The sequence below is a fragment of the Pituophis catenifer genome, unplaced genomic scaffold (genome assembly GCF_029215685.1).
Source record: "Pituophis catenifer annectens isolate HBS135680 unplaced genomic scaffold, rPitCat1.0.hap2 SCAF_1, whole genome shotgun sequence".
Lineage (NCBI taxonomy): Eukaryota > Metazoa > Chordata > Lepidosauria > Squamata > Colubridae > Pituophis > Pituophis catenifer.
Window position 1 is genome coordinate 112,078,100 of NW_027256881.1, and position 16,304 is coordinate 112,094,403.

The following is a 16,304-nucleotide window of genomic DNA, read 5'->3' on the forward strand; positions in this document are numbered from 1 at the left end:
ATAGATCATTAAAGACACAAACAGGGCTGAACTATCAATCAAAGTTTTTTTTTAAACTGCTGAGGATTGCTTAGGGAGTAGACAGACATATACATTGAATAAATACTTCACAATGGTAGGATCACGAGGCACTAGAAAATAATTTTCACATAAATTCATATTAATGCATTCAAGGCGCAAACATTATTTCTCTATGGAGTACTAGAAGACTAATTAATTGCATATTTTAACCATTCAAAATTTCAATCATGAGTTCACCCAGCATAGCTGGGAGGCCACTGCGTAGTAAAAACTGATCTAGAGGCCCTAGGGCCTAGGCCAACTACAGTTCCCGGACTGAAAAAAAAAATCAGAAAAATCTAAGATTCTTTCTTAAGTTATAATCTTCCTTCAATTTATTTTAATAGGTGTAGTCTAAGTCGAATTAAATCAAGACTTCGTCCGTTTACTGTGAGTTTTGTGCTCTTACTTTAATATAAAGTATAACAATAACTGTAAAGCTCTTCAGAAATAATATTGCTTGATGAGTATCTTAGCTTAAAAAAAAAAGCCCAGAATTAAATCACCAATAATTCTACGCGTATATTATAAAACAAATATTTATTTTAGGACGTTCAGATTTTTTTTTCTTCCAAAATCTGTAATTTGCTTGGGAAGCAACTTGAAAAAGAGACTCTCTTCGCCAAACGTCTCTTCGTCTTTAAAGCCCGTTTTTACATATCATCGACCTTTTAAAATTTCCAGAAACTAAGCTCTTCCCGTATTATTTTTACTCCCAACGTTAAAAAAACCACTTTCGTTCCTAAAATCCAGGCTCCTCTGTAGGGATTTAAATTCTACCCCGGAAGTCGACTCTCTCACGCAATGTACTGTGGGTATTGTGGTTCCTTCTTTCCTCCAGCGTCTTTACGACGAGGGCGGAAAAACGGCCCCAAATAAACCACAACTCCCCTGATCCTTTAGGTCGGCCACCACCTCCACGCCGCGCAAGCGCACTGGCGAGAGCTGGTTTTTGAATCAGCGGCGTTGTTATTGACGCCATATTGCTGGTGTGGAAGAGTCACAGAGAGACGCGCGACGGCCACCGCCGCAGTCATCGCTCTTCATCGGCGGCTCCAGGCCGGGTAGCCTCCCGTCAAGCCGCCCCCACCGGCCTAGACACCCTCCCGGATACGACCCGGGGCGGATTTGCCGCGGGCGGAACCTAAAAGTCCAGCTGAGCCGGGGCCAAAGCTCCGGGCCGCTCCCTGGAGACGCAGGCGGAGCCGGCGGCCGGCAGGAGAAAGCCGAAGCGGCGTAGAGCGGTGGCGACCGGGCGTTTGACAAGACGCGGCAGCTCGGGAAGCTCTCCTCTTCCTCGCCTCCCGTGTCAGTCCTTCTGGCCGCTCCTTCGGTGCGAAAGGCCCGGCCGGCTCAGCTGCTGAGCCCCTTCTCCTTTTTCCTCCTCTTCCTCCGCCCTCCCCCTCAGCCCGACTCGGCCATGGCGTGCGGAGCGACCTTAAAACGGACTCTCGAGTTCGACCCTTTGCTGAGCCCGGCCTCGCCGAAACGACGGCGTTGCACTCCATTGTCCGCCTCGGCAGCCGCCGCCTCTTCCGCTTCGGCCTCTTTTGCCTCGTCCCCGCAGAAATACCTGCGCATGGAGCCTTCGCCCTTCGGGGAAGTGTCCACTCGCCTCACCACAGGTAATTAAAAAAAAAAGGAGGGGGAAGTGGGGGGGGCTGGGTGGGGCCGGGGAAGGGTCGTTGGGCGAGGGGGTCGACAGAGACAAATCTCGGGCTTCTGTGAAGCCTCGGAAGAGCTTCCCCTCCCAACGGGGTCTGGCCCGGCCTCTGCTTTCCCACAGAAACCGTCGCCTCCCTCCCTTCCTTCCCCCCCCCATTTTTTTTCTTTCTTTTTTTTTCCCCCCTTTCGCCGCGGTGTCGGCACAATGGAAATGGCCGCCCTCCCCGCGGTGGGGGTGGGGAAGTGGCAAATACGGGAGAGGCCCCCGAAGGGGTTCGTCCTGGGCTGCGAGGGGACGGGAGGGAGGAGGAGGAGGACTGTCGGCCTTTCTTTCTGCGCCGGGCTGGGAGCGTGGTGGGGGGGGGGGAGAAATAAGCTTCCCACCGCACCTTTGCCGCCCCCCCTCCCCCTTGGGAAAAGGCCGGCCTGGGCGGTGCGGGAGGTATTGGTGCGGCGACGAGAAAGAGGAACTGGGGTGTTATCGCGAGGGAGAGGCGGTGCTCTCCTCGGCCGAGAAGGCTCGAATGCAGCAAGCCCCCCTTTCTCCTTCTTCCTCTCCTCCTCCTCCTCCCCCCCCCTCGGTCTCTCTGCCCTTCTTGGATCCCCTCCCGGTGCGGGCGATCAATCGATCGGTTTGCTTGAAGCCATTAACTCCGGGGTACTAGTAATGTGAGCTTTGCCTGAGCTTATAGACGGGCGGCGGGGCCGATTTCCCCGAGCCTTGCAGCGTAGGAGGGGCGGAACTGGTCGGGGTCTGCCATCAATCACCCCCACTCAAGGCCGTTTGGGAAAAGGCCGGGCCGCCTTGCAAGACGAGAGGACAGATGCTTTCCCCCCCTCCCTCCCTTCCTTCGTCTTTAACACCGCTTGGGATTTTAAGGCCAAGAGTGCCCATGTTTCCTGAAGCTTAGTGATAATGGGTTTATAAAAGGGTGTGTTTTAGAGTAGCAGCAAATAAGGTTTGGGGTAAACGATTCGATTAAGGTAGGTTGTATCACAGCTCCTCTTACAAAGACAAATTAGTGGCAAGATCAAGCCTTGCTGGGTTGTCCCTCTGATAGTAGGGATTATCTCACTTTACCTCACAGTGTGGTTTTTCATAATGACTGTAAAACTGGCCTTTTCTCCAGTATTGTTTTCATATCTCTCTCAGCTTTTAAGAAAAGGCTTTTTTTCCCCTCCCTTCTCACTCATCCGCTACAATTCTCATTCCATAATTGTCTAAAAGTGTAAGGTGCCTGTTGGGAATGTTGATTTTGGATCAGTTCGTATGCTAGGTTGAGATAGATGGCATTGCCATATTAGTAAGGAATGACACTGTACAAATATGATTACATAGTAAATTCTTTTGAAATGAGCTTTAGATCTTGGAAATGTCTTTTATTTTGAAGGATGCTTTCTTAATGGAAATTTTAAATTATTACAAGGTCAGAGGTTATGAGATTCATCTTTTCTCCTGGGACTACAGGTTACAATCTGAAATATTAATACTATGGCATATAAATTGGATAAGCAGTTGGCATCCCTAAACTCATGTGTGAACTTTATCCTACTTTCAACATTCTGCAAGCAAATAATTTGATTCTTCCTTGACATTTGAGGGAAAGGATTAGATGATATGGCACTGAGCATTTATTTAGTATCCCATCTAATTTATGTGCTACTACTGATTTTAATGGGATGCTAGAAATGTTGGAATATTTCCCGAGTGAGCAGCTTTTAGAGTCAGTGGGACAAATTATGTATCTTCATCATTGTTATAAAGTAACCATTGTTAAAACTAAATGCAGCCAACTGTTTATTACCACATAAAGTGGGTGACTTCACTGAAAGTAGAAAGAAATACTCATCTTAATGAATATTTAATGTAAGTAGGGGTTTAAAATTGATTCAGTGCAGTGGACATCTAGGCATCTCAAGTCATTAAACAGCTTGCAGTCATTGGAAAACACACTTTGGAAACATAGGGAGTTCCTGGAAAAACCTATTAAAGAATAACGCTGTTGAAAGGTATAAATGGATGGTTGGCTAAGCTAAGCAATTCCATTTAAAATAGAATATAGACAGGTTAATTGTGCAGAAACAGCCTTGTATTTAAATATTTAATAATGAGGTTTCTAAGATACTAATTAAGACGAGATCAATAATTCCACACACATGCACATAATTGTGTAATTGTATGAAATCTGTCCATTGGGTATGTTCCTTTGAAGTGTGTGTTTACAATATATGAATACATTTTCATTGTATTAAAAACTTGCATTTCTGCCTATAAAAATGCTTGCATCATGTAAAAAAACCTATTATGATGTAACATTCTGATCTAATAAAGATAGGCATATACTTAAACTAATGATAACTAGTATAGTTTGTTGGGTAAAGCTAGGAAAATCCAAATACAAGCCCCTCTGCTCTGCCACTATGAAAACTTACTGAGCAGCTTTGAAATGTCTATTCTCTTGGTTGAACCTGTCTTACAGGGAATTTGCACCCGAAACATCTTTGCTGTGGAAGAATAACAGTGTTACTGCCTAATGAATCATAAGAATCATAGAATGAAAGAGTTTGAGGGTCTTGATGGTTATCTAGTCTGACCCATACCCAGTGAAGCATTCTACTACTTATAGCATCACTAGAAATACTTTAATTGTTTTGTGGTGTGTCAACATTTGCATTTACAATTTTCAGTGAGTATTGTATAGATTTTTATAGAAATGTGTGAATCTGTTATAGCATGGCTTTAATGTTAATACTACTTTCTGATATTCTTTGAGGAATGATAGATGCTGCAGAATGCCTTTGGCATATTTCAGTTTGTTGCTAGCTGTCATATTTCTATTATGGGGGCAGTTGATAGTGCCACTATTTGTATTACTATTTGTAGTGGCTGCAGTTGATATTTCATTAAAAATTTTAGAAAATTTCTGTATCACATGTTGATTTTCAATTAACAGCGTTTATAGATTCAGTGGACAAAATAACTACAATATCAAGGCAGCATTGCCAACAGTGTTGAATGCTGGGAGTTCTAATTCAATGATTTACAATATGTCACTTAAATAAATAGCACAAGTACCCTCCCCCCATAAAATAGGCCAGTTTTAAAATGATCAATGCAGTTTTTATAGATAATAATAAAATATCTATTAAATTATTTCCCAGTTGTAAGATCTTCTTTAAAATGTTGTGTATGGAAAAATATGCAGTGAATTATATTACATTTTTATGCATATTTACTTAGAGCTAAGTTATTTAACACAGTAGGACTAACCTATCTGTAAAATATAGAATTACATGCTAAAGTAATTGAAAGTTTTATTTAAAAATGAGCATGATTATATTTGTATTTCGGTATATCTATTCATGAGTGGATTCTTTTCTGTGCCTTAACTCCTTCAATTTTGTGGAAAGTGGAGGCTATTTCAGAGATTTGAAATGCTTGGTGAAAGAACTAGAAAGTTTGATTTTAGAAACAGACTATTTTTTGCATATCTGAAATATTCCCTGGTAAATATATAAAGTGATAATGACAAGTAAATATTTTTTATTTAACTGGATGCCATTACACTTGTCTTGTTTTTTGAAATGTTGCATTTCTTAAAAATTCATGGAAAAATGTTCTACAATAATAGAAAAGTTCCAGTTTTTGGAATATATTTTGAAATCACTGGTTATATTTGTAATTTGTCTTTTCTGCTATATCCCTCTAGAATTAAGACCTTTGAATTTTTCTGTTTAAAAATAAAACTTTCCAAATTAATAAATGAGGGATAAAAATCTAACTTTGAAGTTGTGATTCTGTAACTAATAATATACTTGTTAGTTAAAGATGGTTATGAACGAAGGGGAGAAAGGACAGTTTTAGTGTGAATGTTGCATATAATTTTAAATTTTTGTTTGAACAACTTTACAGTATTTGTTAATGCCCATCAGGCTCTATTCTGCTTCATATTGATGTTCTATCTAACATTTGTCATCATCTACAGGAACTTCATATCTTAGGTTTTTTTTTCAGACCAAGGATTTGGTTCAGTGGGTTGTGTGTTGACATTGTACACAAATAAAAAAATATTCTGGGCCACTTAGCATACAGAAATAGACACAAAAAAAGAATTAAATTCCCAAGGGAAACATCCAGAAGAAGCAATAGCCAGTCCCCCCTCCATAAAAGTAAAAACAGTACCATTCCAGGTGGTAACTTCTTATATAAATTCACTATTTTGCTGGATTTGTAAGACCACCTAATTAAACTCAAGACACTGTTTTTCATTTAACAAAATTAATATACTTGTACCTTTATTATACTTTTACAATACCTTTCCCCAAAAGGTCAAAATAGGAGTGTGCTATGCTGCCATCAACAACTTTGAAAGGTTGGATTATACTGAAAAATGATCAGTGCAAAGCCATCAACTGAATGAACATCATACCTGATTAGGTATTTAAATCTGAGTTTCCTGAATTCTCAGTTATACATACATACCATGTTTCTCCAAAAATAAGACCCTATCTTATATTTTTTTTGAACCCCGAAATAAGCGCTTGGCCTTATTTTCGGGGAGGTCTTATTATTTGGGGGCATGTGGAACAAGACGGGTCTCCTCTTGCAGTCTTACCTGATTTCCAGCTCTGTCTCCCTAACGCTAACCAGCCTGATTGGGGTAATTATCAGGGGATGTCTTATTTTCAGGGAAACAGGATACATACATACATATATATATATACATACATACTCCATCATGTGATTCCATTTCAGATTAAACCTTATAATAGAGTACTAATTATTTTATTGCAAGTACAGTCATATGTGTAGCATATACCTAGAAGAGTCCCATAATAATGAGAACCATGTTGTATAGTATAAAGTTGTTAAATTACTAGATGGAGCCTTATATTTATATACAATATATTTCAAACATTTTCACAGTTGCTTGACTTTGAACATTTAAATTACCTAGTGAGCACTATTTTAAACTAGTTCACATAAGTCTATTCATCATTTGATGACTTAAATGTATGACTGAACCATCATAGGACATATTTAGAACCTTGTAATAATTACTGCCAAGATCCAGTGTTAATGGACTTGGCTTCCATTCATAAATGCTTCTGGCAACCTATGTAGTCATATGAGCCAAAGTCTTAGGACATTGTTCTAGTAAACTGCTTTTGCAACATTTTAAAACTGGGTTGGTTGAATAATAGTCACCTAGTATTTTGTATCCCAATATTGGTAGTGCCTTATTTGAGAAGCTAAAAGCCTTGTACTTAGTTACTTAAGTTAGTTAGAAATATTATTGATGCGTTGATCCAGTATTTTCCTTTATTACGTGACATGTACCATACTTTTAGTGTCAATTTGAAAAAGCATGATGATATTATCTCAATTGATTTTTTTTACCAGATGTAAGTCTCCATACAGTATTTTAAATATCCTGTGTTCACTTCGGCAGCACATATAGTAAAATTGGAACGATACAGAATATTTTAGATATACTCTTCAATATTTATTTTATTCCAAAAGTAATTATGTATCTAATATCTAATAAAATAATATCAGAATGATGATAATCTTTTTCCTAGATTTTTCTCTTTTTTTCTTAAAAATTAAAATCCATACTAAACAAAATGCTGGCTATTCTGCTAGCATGATTGACATGAATCCACCTCGCAAAGTCAGTTCTATGTATACTGCTTGAAGCAAGAATAGTCAGTATGAAGGATGCTATACCTGGAAGAGCACTTGATTGTCTTGAAGAACTAATATGTCTTGTTGCTATATGTCCACTGATTACTAAATAATAATGACACTTTTAATAGTGTAACATACATTGAAAATGTCAAGCTATTTATGTGTCAAAGGGAAACTGAGGTTATAGATGGCAAAATAATAGGCATAATATGGAAGTGGTACTGTTTACATTATTGTGATGGAACAATGTTTACATTATTGAAATGGAATAATGTTGCATCATATTTCATTGAGTCACTAGAAAATTGGGATATATATTTGAATAAAAATACTATGAAAAGACATTGGTGTCAGATTGATTAGTCCGTAGTTTCTCCTTTCCCCACTTTTTTTTTAAAAAGGGTCATTTGTCTCCTTTTAGTAATTTGTTTCTTCTCCATATATTCAGGAAGCCCCCAATATTGTTCTTAGCTTTCTTTACCAACCTCAACTCATTTCAACTTTTTGCCTTCCTGACATTAGCTTTGCCAGTCCTAGAAAAATCCTAATGTGTCCCCTTTGGTGGCAAATCTTCATGAGCATGCATATTGTTTAAGCTCATTATCTAGCAGCATTTAACAACAGTCTTGTAAAGGAAGTTGGGAGGATTTAATCCAATACACTTAAATAATTAAATTATTCAAATTCGGATAATTCAAACTACAATATTTTAATTAGTTAAGATTTTCTCATTTGTAGTGAAAATGCATCTTTGGTGTTTGATAAAAATTTAATGTAAATTCATCAATATTTAAAATTTTTAGTTTTTAGACAATGCATACCATATAAAATGATTATGTGAATAACAATGAATCAAGTACAAACTCTATAACACTAGTGAATCCACTTGGAGTTAAATCAGCTCAAATTCAAAGATGAGTGTTGAATATTTTTGCAATTATATATAGGACAACAGCCATCTTTAAAATAATATTAAGTATGTTTTTGTTTTCTGAAGAACGGTAATATTTAACCAAACCTTGATAAACCTTTTTTATTTTTTTAAACAATCATCCCTCTTCGGTGTATTTTAAAATACAAGTTAGATGTTGTTAATAAAAAGATTCCTATTAGATAAGAGGAATACAAGATTTTTTGCTTTTTCTGGAAAGAAAAAAGTTTTACTGTAATTGTTTATATTTTGAATGTATAATTCCAGATTCTTTGTGTACCAGTGGGATTGTCTATTACTGATAGAAGTTTGGTCACATGAATCGTGTGGCTTTTAAAACTTTCATCAGAAATCTTCAGCCCTGCATTGGAATATTGACCCTGATAATTCCATATTTCAGTGGTCCAAGTGAGAGAATCAATGGTAGGGTTCTCTTCAGATGAGAAAATAGGCTTAGAAAAATTTTTTATTTGGGAGGACATTTTCAGGGTTTGTTCTCCTTGTCAGTTCAAGTTTAATTTTTTTTTTAAAGGATCTTGATTTATGTTTTTAAATCATGTGGATCCCAGAACAACTGTGATAGCCAGCATTCTTAGAACAATAGCAAGTGTTACATCAAATACATTTTGAGATAATTAATTTAGATTTCCCTGTTTTGTTCAGGGCACCTGCTACAAACTAATTACTTTACATTTAGTACATTGGCTTTTTTTTAAAGCACCAAACTCTATTGCCATATTAATAGAATACTGCAACCATGTATGCTTATAATCAGTTATTTGGAATTTTTTTTATCTCAGATAAATTCATAAGATATCTCTGACAAAACTATATACTAAACATTTTGATGATATACTTCAGGATAAAAGCTTTTTCCTCAAATACTAAAGACTTCAGGAATGTAGTCTGTTCATCATTTTGTTTTACTTTATCTTTGAAGTCCTATTCAAATTCTTCCCCCTTTTCCAGGTGTACTCCATATCATACTGTCCTTTAATTGACTTTGCACCTTTAGAGCAGTTAACTGTTCTCATTTTCATATTTTAGTATTGTAGAATATATTTAGAAATTATCTTTTTGAATTCTAATCATTTTTCTGAACTGTTTTAGAACCTTTTAAAATCTATTTTCCATTTTTATAAAATAGTTTTATTTTATTAAAAAGTCAATGATTTTTATATGCCCTGACAGGAAATCTATAGAAATATAGCTGATGTGTGGAATAAACTATGAGTCTGATTTCATGAAGGCATATTTAATAGATTTGTGATCAAGATGAAACCAGATTTTTGCAAGTTGGTAGCTTTTCTACAGTAACTGTTGTTAATCCCTTTTAGTAGAAGGAACTGCAGCTGCTATCATGGGACAATTAAGGGAGGAGAATAAAATTCCTGCCTTTAGCAAAGTGAATAGAGTACCCTTCAATAGTAAGTTTAGCTTTGCTAATAATTTTAGCAAGGGTGGCTAGTTGGTGTATTCAAGTTTCATGTTGCTGATACAGATATCCTTATGTCCACTGTGGTCTCCAATGGCCCTTAAATGAATTTGTTTGCCTAAGAATTTCATTATTGTAAAATAGTGGCTCACAGTTCTAATCCAAGATTAGAGATTTCCTAGCTAGAAGATTATACATCTGAGATTGTTTCTACTGTTTTTCTTTCTTTCCCCCTTCAGTTTTTTCTGGGTATAAATTTATACAATTATTTATTGAGTTTAGTTATTAAACTAAGCTTCCATTTGGAAAGGCTGTAAGAATGAATAAGAGTCCATAGCAAGAAAAGTTGTTCGGTAAATTGAAATAGCTAGCAACCATGAATTGTGCATCTGGATTCCAAAATAATATATTGGAGAGAGGCAAGTTTTTATGTGAATTGCAGGGCATAGACCTCCAAATGTTACAATTTTATATACAATAATTTAAAATAATGTGCTTTGTTATATACTTGGTGCTTGGTGCTTTGTTATATAATTGGTGCTAGGTATCATTTGCTGGCAGAACAAAAATGTTTCTGAGTTTTCTGTAAAGCGATTACTTGGAGATATAATAGCCATGCAAAAATATACTTGTTTGGTCATGGACAAGAAAGATTCTCAAAAATAGTGGTACCTTGGTATTTATCCTTAATTGGTTCCAGAAGTCACGATGAGTACCAAACAAATTTTTCCCATAAGGAATAATGTAGTGAATCACAAGGCAGCCGACACCAACAAGTTCTAGCTTGTGCCTTGAGTACCAAACAAATGAGTACCGGGACAAGGTTTAAATGTCACAATGTGTTGAGTACCAAATTCGATGAGTTTCAAAGCAGTTGAGTACCAAGATACCACTGCAGCACAATAGTGGTTGCTTCTGTGGACACTAATCATTGCTTTGGAGGAGGGAAAACAAAGTGCTGAATTCTCATAAAAAATATAGTAGCTTTCAATAGAAAATATACTTGATTGCTCTTATTGAAGATATATGTATGCAGTGAACAATTACAGGTAGTCCTGGACTTAGACCATAATTCAGCCCAAAATTTCCATTGCTAAGCAAGATAGTTATTAAGTGAGTTTTGCCCCCATTTCTTGCCACAATTGTTGTGAATCAATGCAATTGTTAAGTAGTAACACTGTTAAATGAATCCAGTTTCCCCATTGACTTTGCTTGTCAGAAGGTCGCAAATGGTGAACACCGCAACTGTCATAAATACATGCCAGTTGCCAAGCATCCAAATTTTGATCACATGACCAGGGGTTGCTGTAAAGGTCGTGTGAAAAATAGCCATAAGTCACTTTTTTCAGTGCTGTTGTAACTTCGAATAGTTAATGAATGGTTGTAAGTCAAAGATTACATGTACTGCAAAAACTCTGGATGCTTCTGTAATGTAACCTAACTATCTAGTGGAACAATATTATATACGTGTTGGAATAAAAGAAGTATATTTTATACCTTTCTTGGTCTCAAATCTGGAAAGATGTATGAATTATGTTTTCACTAGTGCTATGTTGTGGAAGGAAAATAGGTATTGGTTATGTTCTGCTAATTTTCTTGCTATTTTCTAGGGAAAAGCAGAGAACATTATCAGTGGGCCTAATGCTGTTTTCTTTATCTCCATTTATATCTTGCAGCTATATGAAAGGTGTGAATAGGATTGGAAATTGTAATATGATTTTTAGTTGATAAATTGAACTTCTGAAACAATTGACACTACCTTTAATGCCATTCATTAAGAGTATTTTCTCTTAATTTAAATTGTTTGAAATGACTTAGAATTCATAATCATGTTCACTACATTTCTTTTTTCTAGAGCAAATTCTGTACAATATAAAACAGGAATACAAACGCATGCAGAAGAGAAGACATCTAGAAAACTTTCACCAGACAGATCCTTGTTGTTCTACTGATGCACAGTCACAAGCATTTCTCCTTTCTGGACCAGCTTTGCCAGGTGAAGATTTCATAATAAGAATGCATTTGAATTTGGGTCAGATTGTGTTTTTCTCTAAACAGAGAATCAAAAGAATCACAATGATTTTTTTTATTACTATTATTACTATTACTATTATTATTATTATTATTATTATTATTATTATTATTATTATTATTATTATTAGAATGAATTTAACTTAAAATTTAATGACGTTTATCCAGTTGAATAGTTACTGCTTGCAAATCAGGTTTTGTTGTTCCAGCAGCTTAAGCCATCCTTTCTGGGTTAGAGATCTTCCAGAACACACTTGTAGGGTAGGCTGGTATAGTAAAGAGAAAAGAGAGAAAAAAGACACGGGATTTTTTATAATTTATTTTATTTCTAGTCTGTCAATTTACCGGCTTGTGGTAGTTTACAGTACAAGCAAAACAATATAAATTATCAACAAATCTGATTAAGCCCAAGAATTATCAGTTTCCATATACATGCAATAAAAAGATCTTGAGGGCCTGGAGGTTGGGGACATCATCACCTTGGAAGGCAGAGCAATGCATAAAACATGGGCACCACTGAGAAGGCTCCTCATCAGTCTTCACAGCTCCTAACATAACGTCGTGCAACTTACGACTGCAAAATTTTACAACATTCAGGTTCTTGGAGTGATATTTAAATTATGAGCTGTTTATAATAAGTTATATGATTGTTGTAATCTGATTCTCAAAGTACTTTAAAGTGAACTGTTATCTGCATTAATCTTTTAGAAGATGCTTTATAGCAGGGGTGTCAAACACGCGGCCTGGATGCATCATGTGCTTGCCATGGCCACACCCGTTTTAGCAAAGGAAAAAAGTTGTGATACGTCATGTGATGATGCGAGTTTGACAACCTGCTCTAAAGCATAATTGAATTACCTCTGGAAATAATTTGTTCAAAGGTACTTCATCTGCAGCGTCACCACCACTGAAAAAAGAACAGCCCCTCTTTACTCTCAGACAAGTTGGAATGATCTGTGAACGCTTGCTCAAAGAACGTGAAGAGAAAATTCGTGAAGAGTATGAAGAAATCTTGACCACGAAACTTGCAGGTATGATAAAAATAAAATGTATGTCAGCTGTTATTTTTTCCATCCTGTTGCTTGGCTTGTTGATATGAGTTGTTTAACTGTATTTCTGAATGGCAATTTCTGTGCTTTAGTTTCAAATAATGATCTTTCTGCTTTTCAGGAACAGCATGGGTAATTTATACTACTTAACTTTGAAATCATTTAGTTTTTTTAGATGTTTTAGCCACAATAAAGATTAATGTTCAGGAATTCTGAATGTTCTTAGCTAAGGTTTGGTAGCTTCTAGATTGCTTGCTTCTTAGCTTGACAAATTACAGTTGATGAGGATGGAGAGGAAGATGGGATACTATAAGTATCAGTTAGCACTCTGTGTTTTTGACTAAATATTAAGATACCAACAATTACTATATGCTGCAAGTTTCCTTACATTTTGACTAATTCATAACAAGGATGCCAATCACCTGTTTTAACTCTTGTAAACTTGAAATAAAGTCACATAAAGATAGAATCTAGGTTTTTGTTAATGTAGAATGTGAACTATATTTCCTTTTATATAAGGAGGTTTCAATTGTGCAATAGAGCATCTTCCCCTTAGGGATGACTTTATTCTTGTGGAAAATGAAGGAAAGGCATAACTGTTATACCAGCAGTTGAGATATTTGCTATATCTTCATATATGCAGTAGAAATGATATTTGAGTGAATTTTTTGAAGCAATTGTCCTTAAGATGACTAGAAATATTTTAGTAAAATCTTGGTAGCATACTATTAGCCTTTTCTGCATAATTAAAAAAATAATTTTCAGTGCTAACCAAAATGTAATAAAATACTGCAGCATGATGTCCCTAGGTTATGCCACTTGTGATCCTTTGAGGTCATCCAAAATGTACAGCCCTAGACCGGAGAAAATACTTAATTGTTCAGTCGTGATACTGAAGGAGCTGATACAATATGGAAAGAACAGGAGACTGGTTTATTTTCATGAGGGAAGGCAATTCATCATCCCCTTGACATTCACTCTGCATTTCTTCAGATTATACCACAACCCCAAAAACAAATTTTAAAGGCACATGGAGTAAAATAAGATTCATGTTTCAGATAGCATATTCATCTGCATATGACAAACATTGAATTCCATTTCTGGATGCAGTGTTTAAAGGAGATTTTCCTTGTGTAAAGAAGCACTTTTATATATGGTACCTTACTTTAAATATTCCTTGATCACAGAACAGTATGACGCATTTGTGAAGTTTACGCATGATCAGATCATGCGACGATATGGAGAACAGCCTGCAAGTTGTAAGTATTTTAAGCTATTTTCTTTGATGTTAGATTTTGGTGGCTTGAGAAAGTAGATAGAATGGGGTGGAGTGGAACTCTACTTCTCTACTCTTCTTTATAAGAGTGGAATCATCCCAAAAGTGGAGTGATCTTCACAGGGATATAGTTTTAACTGGGTTTCTTGCTGAGCTTTAGTTGTGTAAATTCTTTGGTTATCTTATTTCTTGACTCGATTCTTTTTTCCTTTTCAGATGTTTCATGAATCATGTTTTCTGCATATGTGGGCAGCCCTGAAACCCTGTTCTGTTGTTGCAAGCTGTCCTTTAAAGACTTGCAACAATGCCATATTCCCTCTCCCCCCCCCTCCTCTGTATACACTGGTTATTTCAAGCTTTTGTCAGTGGCAACCACTCTTATGCAGCAACTGGTTTTGGAGTGCTCCCTGATGTCAGTACCACCTGGATGTGGACCTTTGCTACCTGTTAATACCAGTGGTCTCATTTGCTGTATCATTACAATTTGGCTTCTGTTAATAAGTTTGAAAAGTAAAAGGATTAAAGCTGGTGTATTAGAACTCTGCCCTTAACTGGTTGTGTAAATAAAAGTGTAGAATGACACTTCTGGCTGAAGTTAGTGTGGTTTTCATAACTGTGCACTGCAAAGTTGTATTCACAGTTAAATTAGAATGTAATCCCTGGACAACTTCTAAGCAAATAGCCCACAGAACTGCCTGTGAATTAGTGAAGGAGGGCATTTTTGTATTCCATGACTTTTTGGGGGGTTAAGAATGGGTTTATATAAGTTCTCATTTTTGTAGGTTTTATTTATTCTATCAGTCTTTAACAAATGTTTATTGCTGCAATTTTTCAGTGTATCATTGTTTTACTGCCCTTGTAGTACTGGAATTTAGTTGAAAGAATAAAACATTTACTTCTAACCTGTGTTTTTACCTATATAAGTGGCACTTTTGCCATCATTCAAATAAAATAGTTGTGAGTGTACTAAATGAAACTTCTATGTTTAATATTTATTAGCTAATAGTTCAGAAAGAAAGGTATAGATATGAATGTTCTAGAAAGCGTTGTTAAGGTTGACTAGCATGCGGAGGGCTAATTTGAGATTTGTAGGTAATTTTGGCCCTCATCAAGCATTCCTTTCATGTAATAAGTTATATGAGCAAAGAGGGTATGGGCATGCTACCTTCATTCCTCCTCCTATGTAGAAAGGTGAATTTTCATTGAACTGTAGTCACAACCCTTGTATTGTTCCTCATGGAAAATCAAGCTTCTAAACTCTTAGCAAAGCCTTCACTGATAATGAAGGAGTGTGGTGGTGGTGTTTTTTTGCTATAGGCAGCCACCTTCCTGCAAGTGAGGCTGGCAGAAATTATGGGTGAACCAGGTGTAATCTCTTCATGTTACTCTCCTCACAGGCATACCTTATATAATGAATATGCCTGAATAATATTTTCTGACACTCAGAAATGTAAGATTAGCCAAGATGCTTTCTGAAGCAGCATATCTTGAGGAGGAACTATTTTTGTGTTTTTAGAAACTTTTCTTCATCCTAGATTGAAGGTATTGAAAATTTCATTGCTTTGGAAGTAATTTGAGATTGGAGAAAATTGCCTCAATGGTTATCTCAGTGGCTTTTGTTTTCCAAGTTTAAAAAGAACATGTTCCCATATACACCTTCTGTTTCTGTGACTGAATTCAATGTGTGAACCTTTTTCTAGGGAGTTACCAGATTTTCCTACTTGGAGCTGCAAGGTTGTAAAGCTGTTGCCATTTATATGGATAAAGAAAATTTGAGTTAGACCTTTTGGACTATTTTTCACTCTTGCGTGAATCCATTACATTTATTGACTTATTACAGTGCTGCTGCTACTGAAATCACTACAAAAGCATTCTAATTATGCTCTCATGTTAACATGTTTTACATGAGATCTGCAGGCAGCTTGCATTTAAATACTCATCTATTCACCTCTGCTTTGAAACAGATTCTTTATTCTAAGCAAGAAGTTCGTATTCTTTCATCTTCCAGGCACAAATGTAATTTTAACAAGATTTCTATTACAGAAGTTCTGCCATTTTGATTCATGGATTTTAATATGCTTCCGCTGTACATTTGCACTGGATTGTTGGCTTTGAGCCTTTGAAAAATTAAAGGGGCAAGAGTATTAAGCAATTGGACATACCTT

At 36.5% G+C, this 16,304-nt stretch overlaps 1 protein-coding gene across 1 annotated transcript; it reads left to right on the plus strand.

Annotated features, from left to right (window-relative positions):
* Nucleotides 1–1,028: 1,028 nt before the first annotated feature.
* AKIRIN2 (akirin 2) lies at nt 1,029–15,041 on the plus strand. Its single transcript, XM_070932860.1, has 5 exons — nt 1,029–1,685; nt 11,639–11,779; nt 12,696–12,845; nt 14,051–14,122; nt 14,356–15,041. The coding sequence occupies exons 1-5, from the start codon at nt 1,481–1,483 to the stop codon at nt 14,364–14,366; spliced, it is 579 nt and encodes a 192-aa protein (XP_070788961.1). The 5' UTR covers nt 1,029–1,480; the 3' UTR covers nt 14,367–15,041.
* Nucleotides 15,042–16,304: the final 1,263 nt, after the last annotated feature.

What these genes read in the sequence shown, in the direction of transcription:
- AKIRIN2 (XM_070932860.1), top strand. Translation starts at nt 1,481, where the DNA reads ATGGCGTGCGGAGCGACCTTAAAACGGACTCTCGAGTTCGACCCTTTG. An exon ending in GTCCACTCGCCTCACCACAG is followed by an intron (nt 1,686 to 11,638) that starts GTAATTAAAAAA and finishes TCTTTTTTCTAG; the next exon opens with AGCAAATTCTGTACAATATA. An exon ending in CTTGACCACGAAACTTGCAG is followed by an intron (nt 12,846 to 14,050) that starts GTATGATAAAAA and finishes CCTTGATCACAG; the next exon opens with AACAGTATGACGCATTTGTG.